Source organism: Barbus barbus (assembly GCF_936440315.1).
Source record: "Barbus barbus genome assembly, chromosome: 28".
In the NCBI taxonomy this organism is placed as follows: Eukaryota; Metazoa; Chordata; class Actinopteri; order Cypriniformes; family Cyprinidae; genus Barbus; species Barbus barbus.
This window is the reverse complement of record NC_136756.1, coordinates 17,604,129-17,624,812: the sequence shown is the minus strand read 5'-3', so window position 1 is coordinate 17,624,812 and position 20,684 is coordinate 17,604,129. Positions and strand designations below refer to the sequence as shown.

Sequence of the window (20,684 nt, the reverse complement as noted above, 5' to 3'; positions counted from 1 at the left end):
TATTTATATATTCTATATAATATATTTAATTGTTTATTTTCTATATCTTTTTCATTTTAGATATAAATGAGTATGATACATAACTGTATAAATTACCAAAACAAACAAAATGTTTCCAAATTAAAAGTATTTTTATTGTCACAAGAATAATTGTACATTTTAGTAAGAAAATCAAAAATAAATGTGCATATTATAGAAGCCACATATCAATATGTATAAGCCTACGAGAGTATGATGCCATAACCACAAGTTTCAACTGACATAGACAGTGACAGTAAGGTACAGATATGGTCAGGATTATTCAAGGCCCTCTCAACCACTGTCAAATCGCTGGAATGATGAATTAAACAACAAAAACATGCCATAAAATGAAATTGGGAAATTTAACTACAATGTCTTTTTTTGTCGTCCTGGCATTGCACTTCACAGAAATAAAAAAAAAAATCAAATAAAAGAAGAAAACGATTTTAAAATGTTGTGCTGTTTGTGTGTTATCTGCCTTGGAAGGAACATTTTTTTCCCCCACAGAAATCCAAAGAAAAATATACTGCCAAAGCTCTAATGTGATTATTCAGATGTGCAAACATTCATCATAAAGCAACATTTTTAACACTTTAGATTAGTGATGTTCAATCTAAATTCCAATTAGCTGTGCTCATATTAATTCAAATCTCTGCTGGGGCTGTTGATCAGAAGTACTAAAATTAGCTTAACACAGTGTGAAATCATTTGGCACGACAACAATGGAACAGCTAAAAATCTCTCAAAAGAAATGACAGAATGGTTTATGGTTTCTAACAGAATGCAACAGCTGTTTGATTGGTGTCTTCAGTCGACTCCTCATTCACCAGTCAATAACATACACCCCCTTAACAGCCAATATTTCAAATACCTTTTAGATGAACAGTAGATAACAAGAAAAAGATGATGAGGATGGCTGGAAAGATTGAGAGACAAATATTTATACACCTATTATTTGAATTTCCACAGAACTAGTGAGCAAACAAGAACATTTACCAGTGACTCGGAACACAAAAACAAAGAACAACATGAAGCATAGCAACTGCCAACATTATTGTCTCCATTATAGAAAAGCCTAAAGGTATTTTGCCTTTACTGATTAGATTGTAATGGAAAAACCTAAGGAATATCAGATACGCGGAGAACCGAAGGGAGACAAGATTGTAGGCAACAAAATTCATATTGAGAAAATAAGAATGTTTCTTTTCACAAGACCCCTTTCCATACAAAACTAAAATAATTTTTTAATTTTCATCACATGAAAATATAGATTTGTCTTTATACATAGCATCTCAGTTACCTTTGCCACAGTGTACTGCATGTCACATGACCATAAAAGGTTAAATTCATTACGCTTTTGGATGATTTCATTAGAAATGTTCCCTCATTTTTTCAGATGATGTCACAGTAAACTTTAAAACCTATTCTATTTTTTAAACTAAATACTTTTATATTAGATCCTATTCAGACACATGGCATTTCTGTCATTTAGATGTTGAATTACATGCACTGGCTATACAGAAAAGCCATGCGTATTTCATTAGCAAATAATGTCTATATTCTTTTACCTTATCTCACAGAGCATGGGCTGCTGTGCAAGGCTTGTACATTTGGTCATAATTTGATTAATATTACGCCTGATTAATATAAACCTGTATGAAATTCTCTCTTCTCACACCAAAAAAAATATTTGTGATATTTGTGTTTTTTAAGGGAGTTCAATGTAGTCCTGGATCCCATTGAATTTCAATATATGGACAAAAACAGTGTAAACTTTTTCCAAAATAAAACCTAGTGTTCCACAGAAGAAAGCTATACAGGTTTGGAAAGACACAAGGGTGTGTAAATGATTTTTGAGTGAACTATCCCTTTATATAAAAGCTGGGGAGGAGGATTTCATGTCATCTGTGGTATCTGACCAACCCCATAAGCATGTTACTGTTAACTGTTCAGGAAGCACAAAATACAGGGTTTCAGAGTATAAACAGCCAGATGACCACCGACCTCCATCGACATCAACCACAGCACTTACTTTTGTAAGTCTTTTCAAATTTACAGCCATTTCATGTCATCATCTTGATTATGAAGACTAATTGTAAGCCTGCGTGTGCCACATTTAACACTGGACACCTTATAGACTAAAGGGAACCATGTAGGAAAAACGACACCACAGTGACCATGCAAGAAAATATTGGTAAACACTCAACAAACACCATTACAATCAGCACCACACATGCACATACACCCAAAATCACTTCTCCATCTCTCTCTCTCTCCGCTCAATTAAAATATAGATTATTTTATGCTCTTAATATTTAACATGTCTGTGAACGAGTGCAGAGGTCTGGTGTACGCTAATGTTTGTCCTCTCATGTTCAAATGGTCAGCAATGAAAGTTGAATTAGTCATGGTACAGTGAAAAGCATTTCCTGCTTAAATTGCCACTGATATGAATACAACGGATTGGATACGGCATACTGAGAGTACTAGTTGATTAAAAAAACCTTTAAAATGTTACATTTGAATCTACTGACACGTTGACGAGAAAAAGACAAAATGCCATTCAAACTAAAATGAAACTGATGGGGTGAACAGACTACAGTACATATATATGCATACATGTATACACATGCGAATGAAACAGAACAAATCCAATCCAGTGTATTGAGATCAGTGTCTGGCTTCACATTTAAAATCAGCCTGAGAGAGCGAGAGAAACAGGCAACGATAAACAGACAATTTCAACACGGACATCCGCTCATGAGCAAGAACTACACAGGTGTCCCTCTCTCAGGAAGATGAATCTGCATGGATCTCTGAGCATTTCACAGCCTTGCATAGTATCTCTGATTGCGGGGGACTCTGATAGCAGACAGACGGACAAACGTGATGAGTAAATCGAGGCTGTCGAGGTGGATGAGGCTATTTGAAGGCTGACTTCAGCTCTTTGAAAGCGGCTTGTCTTTGTTTCTTATCATCCGCCTGACGCTTCTTCTCTTCCTGCTCCTGACGGATTTCTGCCTCAAACCGGTTTGATTCGTTAATGGCCTGCACCTGTCAGAGACAAATATGTATTTTTAGGTATTCCTAAATTGAATTTCCTTATCAGTGGCATTCATTGCAACCTAACTAGGCAGGAAATTACAGCTGGCATTGACTAAGAGGGGTTTAAAAATATGAATTAATGAATGTTGATGATGGTTAAAACTGAGGATTTATTTCATTTAGGGGTGGAAAAAAAGTATTAAATGTCATGATTCTTTACTTTTGCCTCAAAGAATGATTTGGCTCCCTTCACTCCCTCAGTTGACACGTCAATCTCTGATAAACGTGCCAGGACGTGAAGCCCGCTGTCCTCCGCCAGCTCTCCTGCTGCTGCTTTTCTGAAGATAAGAAGGAACTAGAGAGAAAAAGAGGAAAGAACTGAGGTGATTAATGGGGGAATAGAAGTAGTTTCCTGTAAAGCAGGGCTGTCCAAAATCGGTCCTGGAGGGCCGGTGTCCTGCAGAGTTTAGCTCCAACTTGCCTGGAAGTTCCTAGTATGCCTATAAGAGCTTGATTAGCTGCTGTGGGTGTGTTTAATTAGGGTTGGAGCTGAGTTTGGACAGCCCTGCTGTAAAGTATGCAGCAGCTCTTCATTATGCACTTCAATGCTGTGAAACACAGCCAAATCTGCAAACAAATTGTTTAATGTTTTGACATACTGAAGCATTTTACCTCTCTAAAGCTGAGTTTGCCATCCAAGTCCTCATCTACTTCTTTGATCATGTTCTTCAAGCCCAGGTGAGTCTGAGGTGCACCGAGCTTCTCCATCATCAGCTTCAGCTCCATCAGATCGATGAAGTTATCATTCTCTGAATCATACCTGCACACACACACACACACAAGCAACCAGTTATTAAGGCAGAAATATAATGGAAAACAGGACTTCTTTTGAAATAAATGTTCATGAAAACCCAAGGAACACCCATCTCATCAGATAAATGGGCCCTCACTAGCATCTTTCACTTATCTTACCAACTATTCATAATTTTTAAGCTTATTTCAATTTAAAGATCATTTAAATAAATAAAAGGTTAAAAAAGCCATTCCTGTAAAAGTGTTTCACAGACCAGTGAGAACTCTCAACACATTGCTAATCATCAAATCATTAAAAAGACTTTAATCTGGGAAGACACTACATTTTTTTTAATGAAAACTCCTGTGAAGGGCACATGTACTACCAAAAAAAATGCCTTTTTAATGTTGTACATCTTGTGAAAGTGAAAAAGTGAAGTGACATTCAGCCAAGTATGGTGACCCATACTCGGAATTCGTGCTCTGCATTTAACCCATCCAACGTGCACACACACACCGTGAACACACACACACCGTGAACACACACCCGGAGCAGTGGGCAGCCATTTTATGCTGCAGCGCCCGGGGAGCAGTTGGGGGTTCGGTGCCTTGCTCAAGGGCACCTCAGTCGTGGTATTGAGGGCTGATCTTCATCATTTATTATTATGAACATGGTTAATACAACTATTTTTAAATCATTTTAAAACAGAGAACCACTGATCTACACCAATACGACCCATCTTGTTTTCATTTGTGTACAATAAAATATGGCATCCTGACTTATGAACATTATGCTCTGAAACATACAGGAATCAATTAAAGCATTGATATCATCAGTCAGAGCGGAAGTGTTCATTAACAGCCACCCATTTATTATAGGGGTGGGCGATATGGGAAAAATATCATATCACGATTTTTTATAGAAATATCACGATTCACGATTTTTATCACGATTCTTTGTCAGTTTTACTATTTTGGTTTTACAAGTTGTCTGAGCATTACAGCCAAAGTAGAAAGACAAAGATGAATGGCAGATATTTAGGCCAAAGTGGGCGAAGATAAAAAATCTTTGTCATTATTTTATTTTTCTTATTAAAAAATAAGAACAAAGATACACATTACAAATACACATAATATACAAATAAAACAAACAGTGCTTTATTTCCAGGTACAATAGGTGTATTTAGCAGAGCATTCAATGAAATTGAATGAACAAATATAAAAATAAAACACTAGATAGACTGATTCCTAAAGCAACTGTATTAAAGTGTTTCAGTCAAGAATAGTGAGTGATTTTTCTCTTTTGCGTTTTGTTGTTTTGTTAACATTAAATGAATAGTTCCCCCACAAATTAATATTCTGTCAATTCTGTCATAATGTTGTATTTTTATATCATCATTTACTCAAAAGTTGTTTTAAACCGGAATGAGTTTCTTTCTTCTGCTGAACATTTATAAATGCTATTTTGAAGAAGGTGGAAAACCAAACACTTGCTGGTCATCAGTGACTTCCATAGGATTTTTCTTTCCTACTATCAAAGTCAATGTGGACCAGCAACTGTTTGGTTTTCCACTGAGTAAATAATGACAGAAATTAAATTTTAGTGTGAACTATCCCTTTAATGACAGTCGACAGCACGTTTAGTGTCCTGTCCCTTTAAGAGCTGCACGCATCTAATATACAGGCATGCATCCGTTTCTCTCTTAACTATTTACTTTCATTTTAGAGATAACCAACTCAGTCTGTATGTAAACCTTGTGTGTTTTGACAGTATTAGCGCAAAATATAACTTAGTTGAGTAATCAGGCGCTGTTAGACAGGCGTTTTAGTGCGCGTGCTTCAGGTGTATGTGCTCAGAACAAGCGCACGTCAGACCAGCGCGCGAATTAAACATTTAACCAGCAAGGCTTGTATGCAAATAATGTACTTTTGCGATCGCGAATAAGTGCAGTGTCCTGTCTGAGTAACTCTACTGCTGTATGTCGTTTTGTACAGTATATAGAGACGGAGGCGCCAGAACTGTATTTGACAATGTGTGCGGTAGCGCGATACTACGATATTTCTTAAAAAGCAGATCGTGGAGACATTTTTATCGTCCACGATCAAAAATCGTCATATCGCACACCCCTAATTTATTATACCCGCTGCTGAGATCATCTTAATGTTCATCTCTCCAGCATTTTTAATAAACAGCTTATGAGCTGCTGGCAATTTATTGAGTTAAGAGCAATCCAAGATGCTTGTGTGTACATCCGAGAGCATTAAAATTTGCAAACTTTAAACATAAAATCTACAGACTAAACATAAGCCTGATGTTATATAAATGTTAAAGCATTTCAGTCATTTCTCTTATACACAGGAAAGAAAGGAGGACATTGATCTTACATCTCTCTCGCAAACACAAACACACACACTTCCTGTGGTTCAGCAGACGTAATCACTAATGGTTTGGAACAAGTGACATTCACACAGGCCAGACCGATTATATCTGCCTCCTCTTCTTTTGCATTGCTAATGAGGTGTTAAATTGATCCACATGTGCGTATTTTCTGGTGCAAAGGCCAGAGAACTGTGTGGGTGAGTTATTGTGCAGCAATGGGTCGATGAGAAAGGAATAGTCACTTCCTTTTTCTCTCAATCGTTATGTACAAGACCACTTCCTCTACACGTCCACATATACACACACAAGCAAAAAAAGAAAACACACACATATCGGCCAAAGATGATGTTTTGCGTTGCCATGGTAACATGGTCTTGTAATTAAAAGCAGAGGCCAATGTATTTTGAATGAGACTCTTATCAACTAGTTGAAAAATCTTTCAGGGAAGAAGGAAGAACAAAATGACAAGAAGGAAGTAAGAATCCAAGGAAGGAAGATATGTTCAGTTTGCCCGATAGCGCTCTAAGAAAGCTTCAAATGTGTTTTGGGCATCTTAGGCAATATTAATACAATAAAATGAAATGAAATAAAACAGGAGTTATTAAAACTAAATAAAATAAGAGATATTAAGTATAATAACATTAAAATAAAAGATTAAATAAAACCTACTGAATTAAAGCAAAGGTAAAAGAGACATTACAGTAAAATAAGATAGTAAATTAAAATCAAATAAAAAGAAGAGATATTACAACTAAATGAAACAAGATAAATAAACCAATGAAATAAGAGAAATTTAAAGTAAAAAGACATATTAATGTAAAATAAAATATTAAAATACTTAAGTTTAAGACGAAATCTATATAAATATTCTGATGATGAGTTATCTCCATCAATTCCTCCTAGGCAATCCCATCATGCACCCTGCTCATGAATATGGAGTGTGTGTCCATCTGCCTCAGAGACATGGCTACTGTATTCCTGTCTACCGACACAAGACACCCTGCTGATTCCAGGTCTCTCACACACACATAAAATCAGCTTCTCTTCTCATTAACCCTGTATTCACTGACATCTTCTCATCACTAATTCAAAAGCCAAAAGAGTGCGTTCATGTTCAGGGGCACAAAATCTCTCAAATGAACTCTTCGTACTATGGCATCTGACATATCAGGCTAACCTTGATCACAGTGCTCTGAAAAATGCTGTTTGATGAAGGATTGCAGTTGTGGAGCATCTGAGGGTCATGTTTCTCTGTGAATGCTGCTATCCAGGGTTTGGTTGACGATTACAGTACAGCTCTTAATCAAACTAATGTGATTTCAAGGCAAGCGAGACTGAGCTGGTGGTTTATTTTTGAAAGGCAAAATCAGATCACTTGCGAAAGCGAGCAACCAGTGTCCATAGTGGTTTAAAATCAATAATTGACGTCTGCATACGGATAGTCTGTTTAACACAAGAAAGGTCAAGCATGCACAGTGCAATTAAAGGTCAGATGTCATTTAAATCCACCATGTTTAATTATGCAGTCAACTCCTGAAATCACAAATGCTCACTTGCGAAAGAGTCCTCGTACCAAGATTTGTGAAAGATTAACTGTTCTTTGCATTTTATTGTCATGAGTCAAACTGAATCACTTGGAGCTCAACAGACGTTTTTAGCCTGAACATTGGTTTATCAACAAATTTTATTTTACATTATTTTACAGAAATGTAAAGGGGATTTGCAGAAAAAAAAAAAAGTTGCATTAACAAAACTCATTGCAGAACCTCATCAACCAACAACAATTTTCCAGTGGCCTTAGGTCCAAAGATCAAGGGTCATTAGGATTATTTTAGGATAAATTAATACTTTTATCCAGCAAGGACGCATTTAATTAATAAAAACACAAGACACGAGTAAAATCAAGATCAGGTGGTTAAAGTATTTTCAGTTTCTGACTGACCTCATCTACTGTAATTTACCTTTGGTGTTTAAGACACTTCACAGATTACGAAAAGCTCCCAAGTGCTGAAAACCCAAAAAGCCAGAATGTAGTAACACTTCAGTTGGTTGCAACAATCTGGAAAGCTTCAGCTGTATTCTTACCAAACACAGCTGACCATCTATATGGAAACGCAAAGCAGTTTCCGCCCAAAAAGCTGAAATAAAGACATTTTCCCCCTTTCTGACACTATGTGCACTTGAGGAAGATTTTTTGCACAAATAAGTCTTTAAGCTGAACACTTCACACTACAGATGATTGCGGAAGCAAATGCAATTAGCACTTCCTTATAATAACCAAGCGAGGTAGAGCCGTCACAGCCATGAGCTGATACAGACTTTCATCGGCCTTAGCAAAAAAGTTTGACTCATCTGATTGGCTTTGTTGATAGCTGCATTTAAATTGAGTGAATTCACTTTCTGCTGTTGGAATGAAATAAAGTTGGTTGAGTAATTATAAAGAACAAGAAAGCTAATATGTAGCTGTATTTGTGCTCTGTGTATTTAAAAAGTTCTCTTGTTATCCAGTTATCTACTTTCAAGAACTCTCAAAAACCTTTACCATGCAAGTCTGAACTTGAATGAAAGTTAAGGAATGTTTCTTTTTCTTGCTCTTTAAAGGTGTTCAGACATGCAACATTTTTTCTGTGCAGTCTCAGGGGACTTCAGCTAATGAGGATTTAGCTGTGGTGCTGACTACTCCTGACGATGGACACAGATGTGCTGAATCTATCCTGCTTACTTATAGGACATATGACACACTGTAGGAAAACAAGACTCAGAGAGAATGGGGAACAGGAAATACTCAGTCTTGTGAGAGCCTTAATCTGCTATGTTGGCACTGACCTCGAGAAAGTGCTAGCTGCACTTCCAAATTCCTCTTGAAATTCATTTACAAATGATTTGTTTAAAATGAACACTTCAGCTGAGCCACCCAAGAGCAGAAATATGACTTCAAGAAAATCCTTTTACATAAGTTACTGGACACTTCAAACCACTGACATTATCATCAGTTCTTCAGCTGGACAATGTCAAAGACTGTAAATATAAGACTGTTCACTCAAATTACTATGAATAGGAGAAAGCGCAATGCACAATATGGTGGAATAAGTCCCGCCTTCTAAATAAAAGAACCAATCATCAATTGGTAAAGCCGTCATGTCACTACAGCTGCCATTAGAAGCTCTGGTTCCCTCTGCTTAATACTATTTGAGCATAGGAAACAACACTTATGGGACAGTCCATGTCAGATTTTGTTGCCGTTTCAAAATATGTTATTTAAATGCAAGTTCTGGCAATCAGTCTTTGAGATTTCAGTGTTGGAAAGTTCCTGCTGTGGTCTTGCATGTCTGAAACAGCTGCCCAGAGTCACTGCAAATATAGTCTCAGCCTCAGACGTCACACCCACAGAAAGTTGGCTAAACGTCTGATGCATATGGCACACTTTTCTGGAAACACTTCAGGAATGTCGAAGTCATCATCTGACTGGTTGAATTAAACCGGATTTTCAGTGTGGCGTTTATTTTCGGTCCGCCGGGAAACAAAGATGCCGTGGCATCAAACCCTCTCACGACAGAAGAAAGCCGTCGTGTTTACAAATGTGACGACGAATGCTTATCAGGGTCAACTAAACGCTGGATTTTCAAAAGTATGTGAAATATTTAAAGTTTGTGGCATAGAATCTTTAATATACATCCGAGAGTTTCACACACCGGTTTGTTTTTGTGGCGACATTTCCACGCCCCAAAACGTGATGCTAAACGAAACGAACTATGATTGGTTGTTTGACATGTCGGTCAAACGGCCTCATGGGCGGGCCTTGGCCAATGAAAGTGGACATCTATTCCAGACCTTCAGCCGTCGGTCTGAAGGTCTGGCTACACTGCAAATATGGCTCCTGACTGAACTGACTTTCCTTGAAAGGGACTTTTTCAAAAGGACAGTGATTGTTCTCTAAGCCCCGCTCCCTTTGGTTAACCCAACTCAACACTTCACAGAACATTCCACAGGAGTTAACTGAGATTTCCACTCATTTTTTAGTATAGTGTTAAAATTGGATTGTTATTATTTTGGAATGAAGTGTAACATTGAAAAGCCTTTTATCTGACATTTTTTCTTTGAAAAAAAATTCTAAATTAAAATTTGTGAAGACTGCAAATCTGAGTTAAGCCATAGAAAAGAGAAATCCTCATTTCAAAGTGATTATAAATGATTACAGTAATGGGTGTTAACATGAGTGTAATATAAGACAAGAACTTGTCTGATCCTTAGACGTCAACATTTGCTAAGATTGGTTAATAACATTTTTAATGCATGTCTCAGCAAAGAGGAAATCCTTCAGTAGTTTCAGAGTTTCATTTTCACTTAACATGGTAAAGTATATATCTTGGCATCTTTAAAAACGTGTGTGTGTATGACACTAAAACTCTAAAAGCTTCTGATAGAACTGAATGCAGGGGAGTTTGAATGGGGCTGAATTTAGAAGTGAAAAACATTTTGGCAAAACTGTCGATGCTGATGCCTAAAAATACCACCACTTAAATTCATGCAGACAGTTACCTAAACCAACCATTGGAGTTAAATGGATTGTGCATTGTGGACTTTGAAAGCAAGTGTTTGTCAGAATCTGAGGCATGTAACAGGATTTGAGATTAAGCAATTGACTGAATTTACTGAAATGCTGCCTGATGCCAGCCTAAATACACATGCCTGTCTGAACCCTTTAATGCATGCCTATAGCTGCTAGTGATTTAATTACGAAAATTAAATCAAAATTAAAATTAAATTTGAGTGGAATGATGCCTTGGAACTAAAGAGAGACAGCAGTATTGCTCAAGGTGGTCTGAAGGACAGTAGTTACATGTCAGCATAACATTGTCTCATGATTTTTTGTTTTTGTCCATTATGTGCTGATAAGCAAGAAACTTCATTCTTTACTCCAACGCATGAGGAGTGACCAACCAACTCTTTTTTCCTCCTCCCTCCCTTTCCTATCTCTTCCTGCCAATCTCCTTAATCCCAGGTTGCCAAGCAACAGCTGACAGAAGTAGTCATGGGAAAACCCTCATAAACACGTGATCAGTTCCAAGCACATTCTTCACAATGGCCCGGGGTAACAGGCGTGATCAATCAGGACCAAATGCACCAAAACTGTGTGTTTGAGCATTTCACATTCATTAGACATCTGTGCGGCGTGTGTGAGATGACATCATTTACGCTCGATTTGATATCATAAGATGGGATAGGATGAGGGAATGGTCCAGAGAGAGAGACAAAAAAAAAGCAAGTGTAAACATAAGTATGAGAATGAAGGTCAATTACATTTACAGATCATTGGAGAATTTCCCCGTACTATCAGGCACATATCTTGATAGGCAAATCTGAAAATAACAGCCTACATAAAACAACAATTCACTTCTAAAAGACTGTGACCTATGAAAGGGAAGCGACAAACACTTTTCTGTAAAGTGATCAGGTAGTTCATGTTCTTGTGTGAAACTTAGCCTATTTACCAACTATGCCAATTGTTTCCCATTCTTCATTGTTTATAAAAACTGAGGTAAATGTGTTACTCAAAAAACACATAGATCATTGTCAGAGAATAAATGGCTTTCAAAGGTACTTTTCTAAGGCAGAATCTGACAGCTTCTGTTCATATTCCTTCAGAACATGACCATCCCATCCACATAAGTCAGTTTTCCTCATGAATTACCTGAGCACAATAGAATTCAAGGCTCTTCACACACTTGTAATTCTAGAACTAATGGTCAGTTTGAAACGCAAGAATACTGACAGCTATTTTTTTCAGATCATTTTCAGCTTCTTCACTTGAACCTAAGCCTGTAAAATGCTATTTTAAGATGATCCCTGCTCCCCAATCCAGTTCGCAGCACATATAAAGATGACATGCTAAATGCATGAAGGTTTACACAACTGTTAAGATGGATCTATCACTATCCACCCACTCTATAGGTGACTATTAACAAAAACATGAAGCATTCTCAAAGAGATGAGTCACTGCAATGCACTAGCAAACATTCCTTACTAAAAGTCGAACCACGGAAAATGGTAAACCAACCTAACAAGGTTTTGTATGCTTTTCATATTCATTTTTATATGCAAAAATTGACAGTTACAGTTCCTAGCTATAGATCACTCGACTGCTTTTACAAAAACTGCACATTTAAAAAATTTTGGTGATAAAATGAAATCTTGTGTCCTCCTTTTTGAGTCCAACACTACACTGAACAATAATACATTAGACCAGGTGGCCTCAGGAAATGTCCAGTAATTTTATTACTATTAATATATTAAATATAATTCTAATATTAATTAAAATGGTAAAAAGAACAGGAAATCAAGATGGAAACTTGATTTAAATTAATGTTGAATTACATTATGTTTAAAGAATATACAGTTTTGGAATTTCAAACAATTTATAGAATCAAAAAATGCTACTATACAAAATGTTAATATAGACAAAATATTAATATAAAATGTTAATACATTTAATTAACCACACTAATTTAATTGAGTTTCTGATTACCACACACAGGCTTTTCACACTTCTGGGTCAAGGTGATTCTGGGTTATCATTGTGCATGTTTCACAATTCATTTCAGGGTTAACATTTTATTTGCATATTTTTCTCTTCATCACTCCAGTTAACACATTTACTGTTGTTGTTTGACATTTTTAACAATTTACCTCAGATATTGAAACTAAAAACACAATGTTTCTGTGACTGTACAAAGCTTATGAATATTTAGAGATAAACACTGATGCAGTTTATGCACGACTGTATGCAGTGCGTATAATGCAGCAACGAACTGCATTCTCTGTCACTAGCTGATGATCACAGGCAGCACTAACCTTGATCTGCTGGGATTATAGACCAGGTGACTAACCATTAGTCCTTAAGCAGAATCCTTCACGGATCAGCCAACGGCCACACAATCCCAGAGGTTATTAATAGTGAGCAGAGAGTGCAAAGCATGAACATAAAATGTCACAAACAGAAAAGAACAGGGAGTAATGGCCTGGCAAAATGAAAACTGAAAGAGGAGAACTTCCTTAAGGAGTGATGAGGTTACATATGGCCTTTCTGGAAACACAACAATCTAATACACTTCCTACTGCATAAATGAGTCATTGAGCTTGTGATGACTGTGTGTGAATGTGAAATAAGGGTGTGCGTCTAAATAAACCTCACACCTACACAACCATTGGCAGCTTCTGAAGAAAAGACACCCCTTGCGCTTTAGGCATCAGCCTTTTATACTCCATATCACTATTAAATTTCTTTTTTAAAGGAAAGCAAAGCTACATGAAATCAGTAAACAATTAGGGAACCTAATTAAAAATTTCAGAAAATCCAATTCAAGACGTTCATGCATGATTTGAGTGATCACTTCCTATCCGTCTTAAATAAATAAAGTGAGCAAGTGTAATATCTAATTTGCTGAGACAGCGTGTATTGATTGGCTTTCTTTTTTCCTCTTAAGTTCATCTTATCCTCTTAGGTCACTGTGACAGAATGCAGAAGCTTTTGTGGATAAAATCCTTGGCTGTTTTTACTTTCATTGCATCCACATCATAGTAGAAGCACAACATCCTGTGAGCCAAACTGAGCTGCACTAAGGGGCTCTTTAAACATGCAGGATATTCAGAAATGAGGAAATTGGTAATTTAGAGAATAATCACATCATTATGCTTTCTGCAGGGAGAAAGGCATAACCATTTAAGGACTTGGCAAATATATACACTGGAGAGAGAAATGCTCGTTACATTCTGCTATAATACATTATACATTATTACCACAATGAATTTATGATGGCCGCCAATGAGAAACAAGCAATATTTTGCCTACTGACAACTCACTACAAACTCCTGCATCACAGTGGCCTGCAGGCTTACATTCAAACATTCCTTAATGTGTCCGATGTTATCTTTTCTGAGAAATATGTCCCTGAGAAAAATGCACAAGGAAGGGAACAGTGTTTCTTCTGCTTCCTTCATTACTAAAGGCGGCTCTGCAGGAACGCTCCTCACAGAACTAAAGCCCCTCGCTCATATGTAGGCACAGCATGGGACCTGTACACAATCACTCAGCCAATTAGGTCACGCTGCCATTCACATTATAGAGATGAGCAGGGGGATAAGAGGGGTTGGAGTTCATCTGCTGGACGGATCTTAAGTGTAGGGACACACCAAACCGACACCAAAGAACGCCTCGCATCGTCTGCATCGGGGCAAAAACTTTTGCACTAACACACTGGACAGACTACAGCTGACTGCCAACCAGCATGTACGCTCTGTGCTTGCTTGAGAGAACATAACTCTCCCAAAAGAGCTACAACTGTGGATATACAAAGCAAGTAGCTTTTTTTTCATGTCCGCTAAGTTGCAAATGGCACTGGCATTATCAGCCCTTGGTCGTCTTCTTGTGAATAAATAAAAAGAAACAGATAGAATGACAAAAAGTGTCTTTGCGTTCTCTCTTTACTCTGTCATTGGTTTCCTTTGTCAGCTCAGATTTTTCTGTTCTCTTTCTCACTGATGAGCTCCACCACTGATTCGGCATGCCGAATTGGCCGAAAAACAGAGTGTGTCCGACTAGAGACAATGGTGTGGAACACCCCCCAAAAATTCAAGCCGATCAAGGCTAAACAACCACCTGACATTGCCCAACAGCCGACCGTCTGCTTGGTGTCCCGGGCTTTCGATAGCTGTCCACACAATGCCATGCAGGAGGAGGAAGTCTTGCGGTTTACCATTCAATTTTAGGTATGCACCAATATTAAAATTCTTGCTGATAAGGTAATTATTTTTAATTTGTGGCTGATGGCAATGAATATACTGATTTTAAAATTGTATGCAATTTTGTGTAAATACATTTAAAATATATAAAAAGCAAGCTACAAATGAATTTTGGCATTACAACATTATAATCTACAGCGGGGGTAGGCAACATCGGTCCTGGAGTGCCAATGTCCTGCAGAGTTTAGCTCCAACCCCAATCAAACACACCTGAACTAGCCCTAGTAATTCTGAAGATCATGATTAGCTTCAGGCAGGTGAGGGTTTTTTTCAGGGTTGGACCTAAATTCTGCAGGACATCGGCACTCCAGGACCGATGTTGCCTACCCCTGATCTACAGTATGAAAAGATTTGCTATTTCACAATTAACAAGTGTTATTAAATTAGCAGCATTTAAGATTAGATGATGGCAAAGCCAAGGTAATCAATTTTAAAAAGGGGAAATTAAATATTCAATATTAGCTGATATATCTGATAAATAATCAATATGGTATAGTGTTAAATTATTATATAATAATTTTTAATAATTATTAAATTGTTTTGTTTTTATGATTTGATTTGATTTCTGTATCTGATGCAAACAAAAAAGGTTTCTTGGTGAGCTGCAAATACACAGCAAGTTCAAAAGACTTGTTCTGACATGAATGAACTCCTCTTGTGAATAATCCTCAATGATAAAACTGCATTTATCTGCTCAAAATCAAACTTACTTTACCTGCAGGCTAAGACAAGGTGATGTTCTAGTGTTGGCGATCCGAAACATATAGGGCTACATATGTTTCAGGTTCAATTGCTTGTACCTTTAAACAAAGCAGGGGTCCCCCACAGGACTGTTCCGACAAACAGCGTAGTGTACTTGGTGAACAACACATGCATTTATATGCATTATTATCATTTACCACAAATATGGAAAACATTGGGCTAGGGCCTTCTAATCTGATAAAAATACAAACTATTCAAATCACTACTTATAACAACCATACCATGAAAGATAAATGACTCACGCAAAGTTATAACAGTTTTGTGTTAATCTTCCTTACAAATCACCCAGAAATGATGAGTTTGAATGCTGGTCCTGAATCTTAAGTTTTGAATCCCACTAAACAGTGGCTTGAGGGTAAGGCAAAGCCTGCATTCCTCTTATCAGCTGGACTCTAGCCAGACTGTAGTCGTTACGCAGTTTTCTTTCTCTCCCCCCATTTTTTTCTGCCTCCCTCTGCACAAAAGCATTTAAGACTGCAACATTTGCTGCAACTGAAGCTTTTGAGTGTGTACTGGGTACTGAATGTGCCTACGTGAAGCAAAGCTATATCAGCTTTAGTTCGGAAGGTCATAGTTTTGAGACAATCAATCAATGAGTTCTTATGATTGCACAAATTAATACAGGCACAAAGCGTTCCGAACCTGCCTCCTCACTGCCCTCGTCTCATCTGTTTCCTTATCTATATTCGGCCATTATAGAGCTGAAAAGTAATAGATCAATTGCAGTGCACAATTCTCTGTTGCTGAAAACCTGTACGGAGAAGCAACTAAACGGCATGTTGACTTACAAACCCCTTATCTTATAAATTCTTAACTTGGAATAGACCATGAAAAACTCTAGCTAATGTTTAACTTGTGAAGTAACCACAGAGGCTTTGTTTTCACCATGACAAAGGGAGCTGTGCACACTTCACTCACTCCTAAAGATGAAACCACCTCACCTGTCTCATTCAGCCCATTTAACGCCATGGGCAACACCATCAAAGAGACTTAATGAAACTAGTGCTATATCTCACCCTGGGCGAGGTCTTGTGACTCCAGACACCTCGAATGAACTGCTCAAGGAACTAATTTACAGGCGTAATAGAGAAGATACTCTGAAACAATAGTCTACACACGATTTAAAAGAAGAAAAAATTTAAGCAACCCATTATCTACTTTTGTAACGCCCATGTGGTTATCTAGAGGTAATGCAACTATTGTGACAGACTGGTATCACATTTATTTTGCAGCCAAATGTGATTAAAAGGTTGAAAAGTCACAGAACTAATTGTTCAAGTGCTGATGAATAACAATCAATTATTTAAAAGCGTAGTTCGCCCAAAAAAACAAAAGATTTGATCATCCATTTATTCACTCTCATATTGTTTCAAACCTGTATGACTTTCTTTATTCTGTGAAACAGAAGAAAAACATTTTTTTGTCCATATATTGAAAGTCAGTGGGGTCTAATGTTTGTTTTGGACTATGTTGACTTTCACTGTATGGACAAAAAAATATTGAGACATTTTCTTCCTTACTTAGTATTTTCCTTTGTGTTCCAGAGAAGAAAGTAAGTCATTAAAGCTATATAACAATGACAAAAGTGCATAAGAAAAATTACTAAACAAACAAAAAAAATACACTAAAACTAAAATGAAAACTTAAAAAAAGAGCTCATTCAAAATATTAATAACTACTATAGTAGTATATATAAAGTTAATTCCAGATAATTGAGGGTTTTTTTGTTTGTTTTTTTGAGTACATTTCAATGGCAAAACATTTTCCTGAATTCACCCTAAATAATACTAAAATTACAAGAACAAGAATCTGTAAAAAATACATTCTGATAATTGAAATTCATTTGTGACAGGCCAAAAAATGCACAGGCCAACTCATCTAGATTCAAAGGGCTTCTCAGACAGATTTGGACGGCCTGTTTTGGTTAATTCACAACAATGGTAGCTTTGTTTGATAGCAGAAATAGGGAGAGGAACCCATCACTTCCTCAGAGCGCTAGTTTCTCAACCAGCCCCCTTTCACACATGATTCAGGTCTATGTGAAACCGACCCTGCAGTCACAGCCACAGACCGACCGCTCCACCACAGAGAGCACAGGGGACACATTCCTGCAGCGACTCTCACGAAGATTCGGCTCCCCATACCTCCCATTACCAGAGAAGTTTTTGTTTCTCTCAGTGAAATCAGCCGAACTTAAAGGCCCTGCCAACCCTGTATACAGCAGACAGCATTACATCCAGTTTTGGATGCCGAACGTGGGGAAAATGTGTAAACTGCCTTTCATTCATCAACTGTAAAGGAAGAGGGCAGTCTCACTAAGAATCTGGCAAAGGTGGCCACAGAATTGTGTCATACTGGGCAGTCTAGACTTCTCGGCATGCCTCTCGATTAGCGACACAATGAACCCTGAACATGACCTAAGGGACTTTCTTAACCCATGGTTCAAAGTGTGTGTGAATGCATGTGGAACAAATGATAGAGACTTGGGTGGGGCTGAGCTTATGGCCCCTTCTTAGATGTGTGAAAGAGTTTCAGCCAAAACATGAAGCACAATGAAGAAAATAGAGAGTGACTGGTGTAGATTATAAACTAGACAACTTGTTCCTGTTTAAACATTCAGTTCAGAGAATGAACTTGTTTAGTAATATTGTTAAACTAAACCAGAAAAACATTATCAGCATGTTTCTTTCAAGGCATTTAGGGTCGAAGATAGATAGATAGATAGATAGATAGATAGATAGATAGATAGATAGATAGATAGATAGATAGATAGATAGATAGATAGATAGATAGATAGTGTTAGAGGGCATGCTGATTGACTCTGGGGGTTGAGAGAGACATGCACATGTCTCACATCTGCTGCTGCAGCAGAGGATAACAGCTGGAATGAGCCACTTACTGTTTGAACATCTTCTCCATGTCTTTGATCTGCTTCCTCGAGAACTCCTTGAACTCGGTGTAGGGGTTGAACACCTTCATGCTGGGCTGCTGGTGTCCGCCGATGCCCTCGTTCAGCTCGCCGCGCCGCTGCAGCTTGGCTCCCAGCTCTGAATCCGCGCTGGCCGTGGCCGCTTTCTCGTGCGCTCCGTTCTCGTGATCCCCGTCCTGGGCCACCGGGTCGTGCTCGCCCTCCTCGATCTGCAGCCTACGGTTCAACTTCGATGACAGCTCGTCCGTTGCCATTTCGCCTTATTCTGAAATCTGACTGCTATCTACGGGGAAAATACAGTGGGGAAACACGCAGAATGCTGCAAAGAGCGCAGTCCATATAAAGGTTCAGTGCGTTGATTCTGTTCAGTATTTGGTTAAATACGTTTTCATGTGCAAATCATCCGAGTTCTAGCGTGAAGGAGGTGCGGCTGTAAACCCAGTGATTCAAACTGACAGCGCTTGACGCTCGTGCGTGTGACGACGCCTCCGTGATTGCTGACGGTAAAATAAGTTCGTGCGCGTGCAGTGAGATGGACACAAAACCGCGTCACGACGCCACGCCTTTTAAAGAGACGCGCCGGACACAAAAGACCACTTATAGCACAAAACCCTAGCTGTGATACCTTTTGTTATTACACAACAATATAATCTCACCGCAGACGTATGTATTGTTTCTAGATTTTAATATATAGCATAGCTATTTTGGAAATTACGTAATTTATTTGTCATTAATGTATTCATGATGACCGAAAAAGACATGAGTGAACCAACTTCTAATTGAACTGTCAAATAATGCAATCGGTTTTATAGGAAATTTGGCATGCTTGCGTATTCATTTATTTAATACAGATAACTGACCTCGGTTATTATATCTTGATTGTTGACAGCTAATGAAGTATCTAATAGGAATTATCTTGAAATCTACCTCTCTTGTTCTTGTTCGGTAGACCCACACGGAAGTCTGTATAAAGCTCAGGAGATTTCGACTGCATATCCACAAAACACTTGGCATTCATTAAGTCGTAGTCATTCATCACCTCTTGCATGTATATTGTTTCATTTATTTCATTTTTAATATTAAATGATTCATATTTTTGCTAATCTGACTGTGTTTGTGATATATGTATTAGCTTGAGCTGTATAGCACATTTTACTATAAAAGTATTTCCACATAATTCATTATATCTTTCTTTAAAAACAGTGCTGAAAAACACCTAGCAGATTCTGTTTGTGTGATGTGAGAAACACATTCAGGTATTAAAGATAAACTTTTTTTTTTTTCACAAAATTGTGTTCATGTGGGTATACAGGCCTGTGGGCTGCCGGTTAGTATGTGAAATATCAGCATAAGATCTGAAGCCATCAGCTGAGTGACTAAAGGCTGATTCATGAAACAGGAAGACACACACACACACACACATGGACTTACACACTTTGTCTCTATCTGACACATCCCCTCTAGTTAGAGGAGGGGCTGCACTCACTACCTGCATTCTCTCCTTATATGGAGAAAGAAAGAAATGTAGGATTTCACCGCTGAGAGAAAGGAGTGTTTAGTTCATCACACCTCTCTGAGGAGCTAATGTGATCTGGCATGCCGTAATACCAGCACACACTGAAAATCTTTCCTTTGTGTTGTGTGCATGGTGAAAAAAACTGTGCATTAAAAGGGCCAGTAGGCTACCCATGGTTCCAGATGGCTGCTTTATAAACACAATTTTTTCCCAGAGAAGATTCAGATACAATTACGAGAGCTATAATTCACTAGGGACTCCTCTTACTACTCTCTGTGATGGCCTTTTGCCTGGAGGAAATGTGAACTCTAATCATTCTTGCATTCTGTACTTTTGTGGGATATATCTGGGTCAGACAAAATAAGCAAGTTGAAGAGAGTAACACAAACACACACAAAGGAATCTCCCCATGTCTCTTTCCATCATTCATCTCGTTTCAT

General features: G+C 37.9%; 1 protein-coding gene across 1 annotated transcript; it reads right to left on the bottom strand.

The window, feature by feature from the left end:
* Nucleotides 1-112: 112 nt before the first annotated feature.
* On the bottom strand, nucleotides 113-20,102 carry LOC306848581 (EF-hand domain-containing protein D2-like). The gene is made up of 4 exons (XM_079383221.1): nucleotides 18,699-20,102; nucleotides 3,739-3,886; nucleotides 3,287-3,421; nucleotides 113-3,075 (listed from the first exon to the last, which is right to left on the bottom strand). The coding sequence occupies exons 1-4, from the start codon at nucleotides 18,980-18,982 to the stop codon at nucleotides 2,944-2,946; spliced, it is 699 nt and encodes a 232-aa protein (XP_079239347.1). The 5' UTR covers nucleotides 18,983-20,102; the 3' UTR covers nucleotides 113-2,943.
* Between the last annotated feature and the right edge of the window lie 582 nt (nucleotides 20,103-20,684).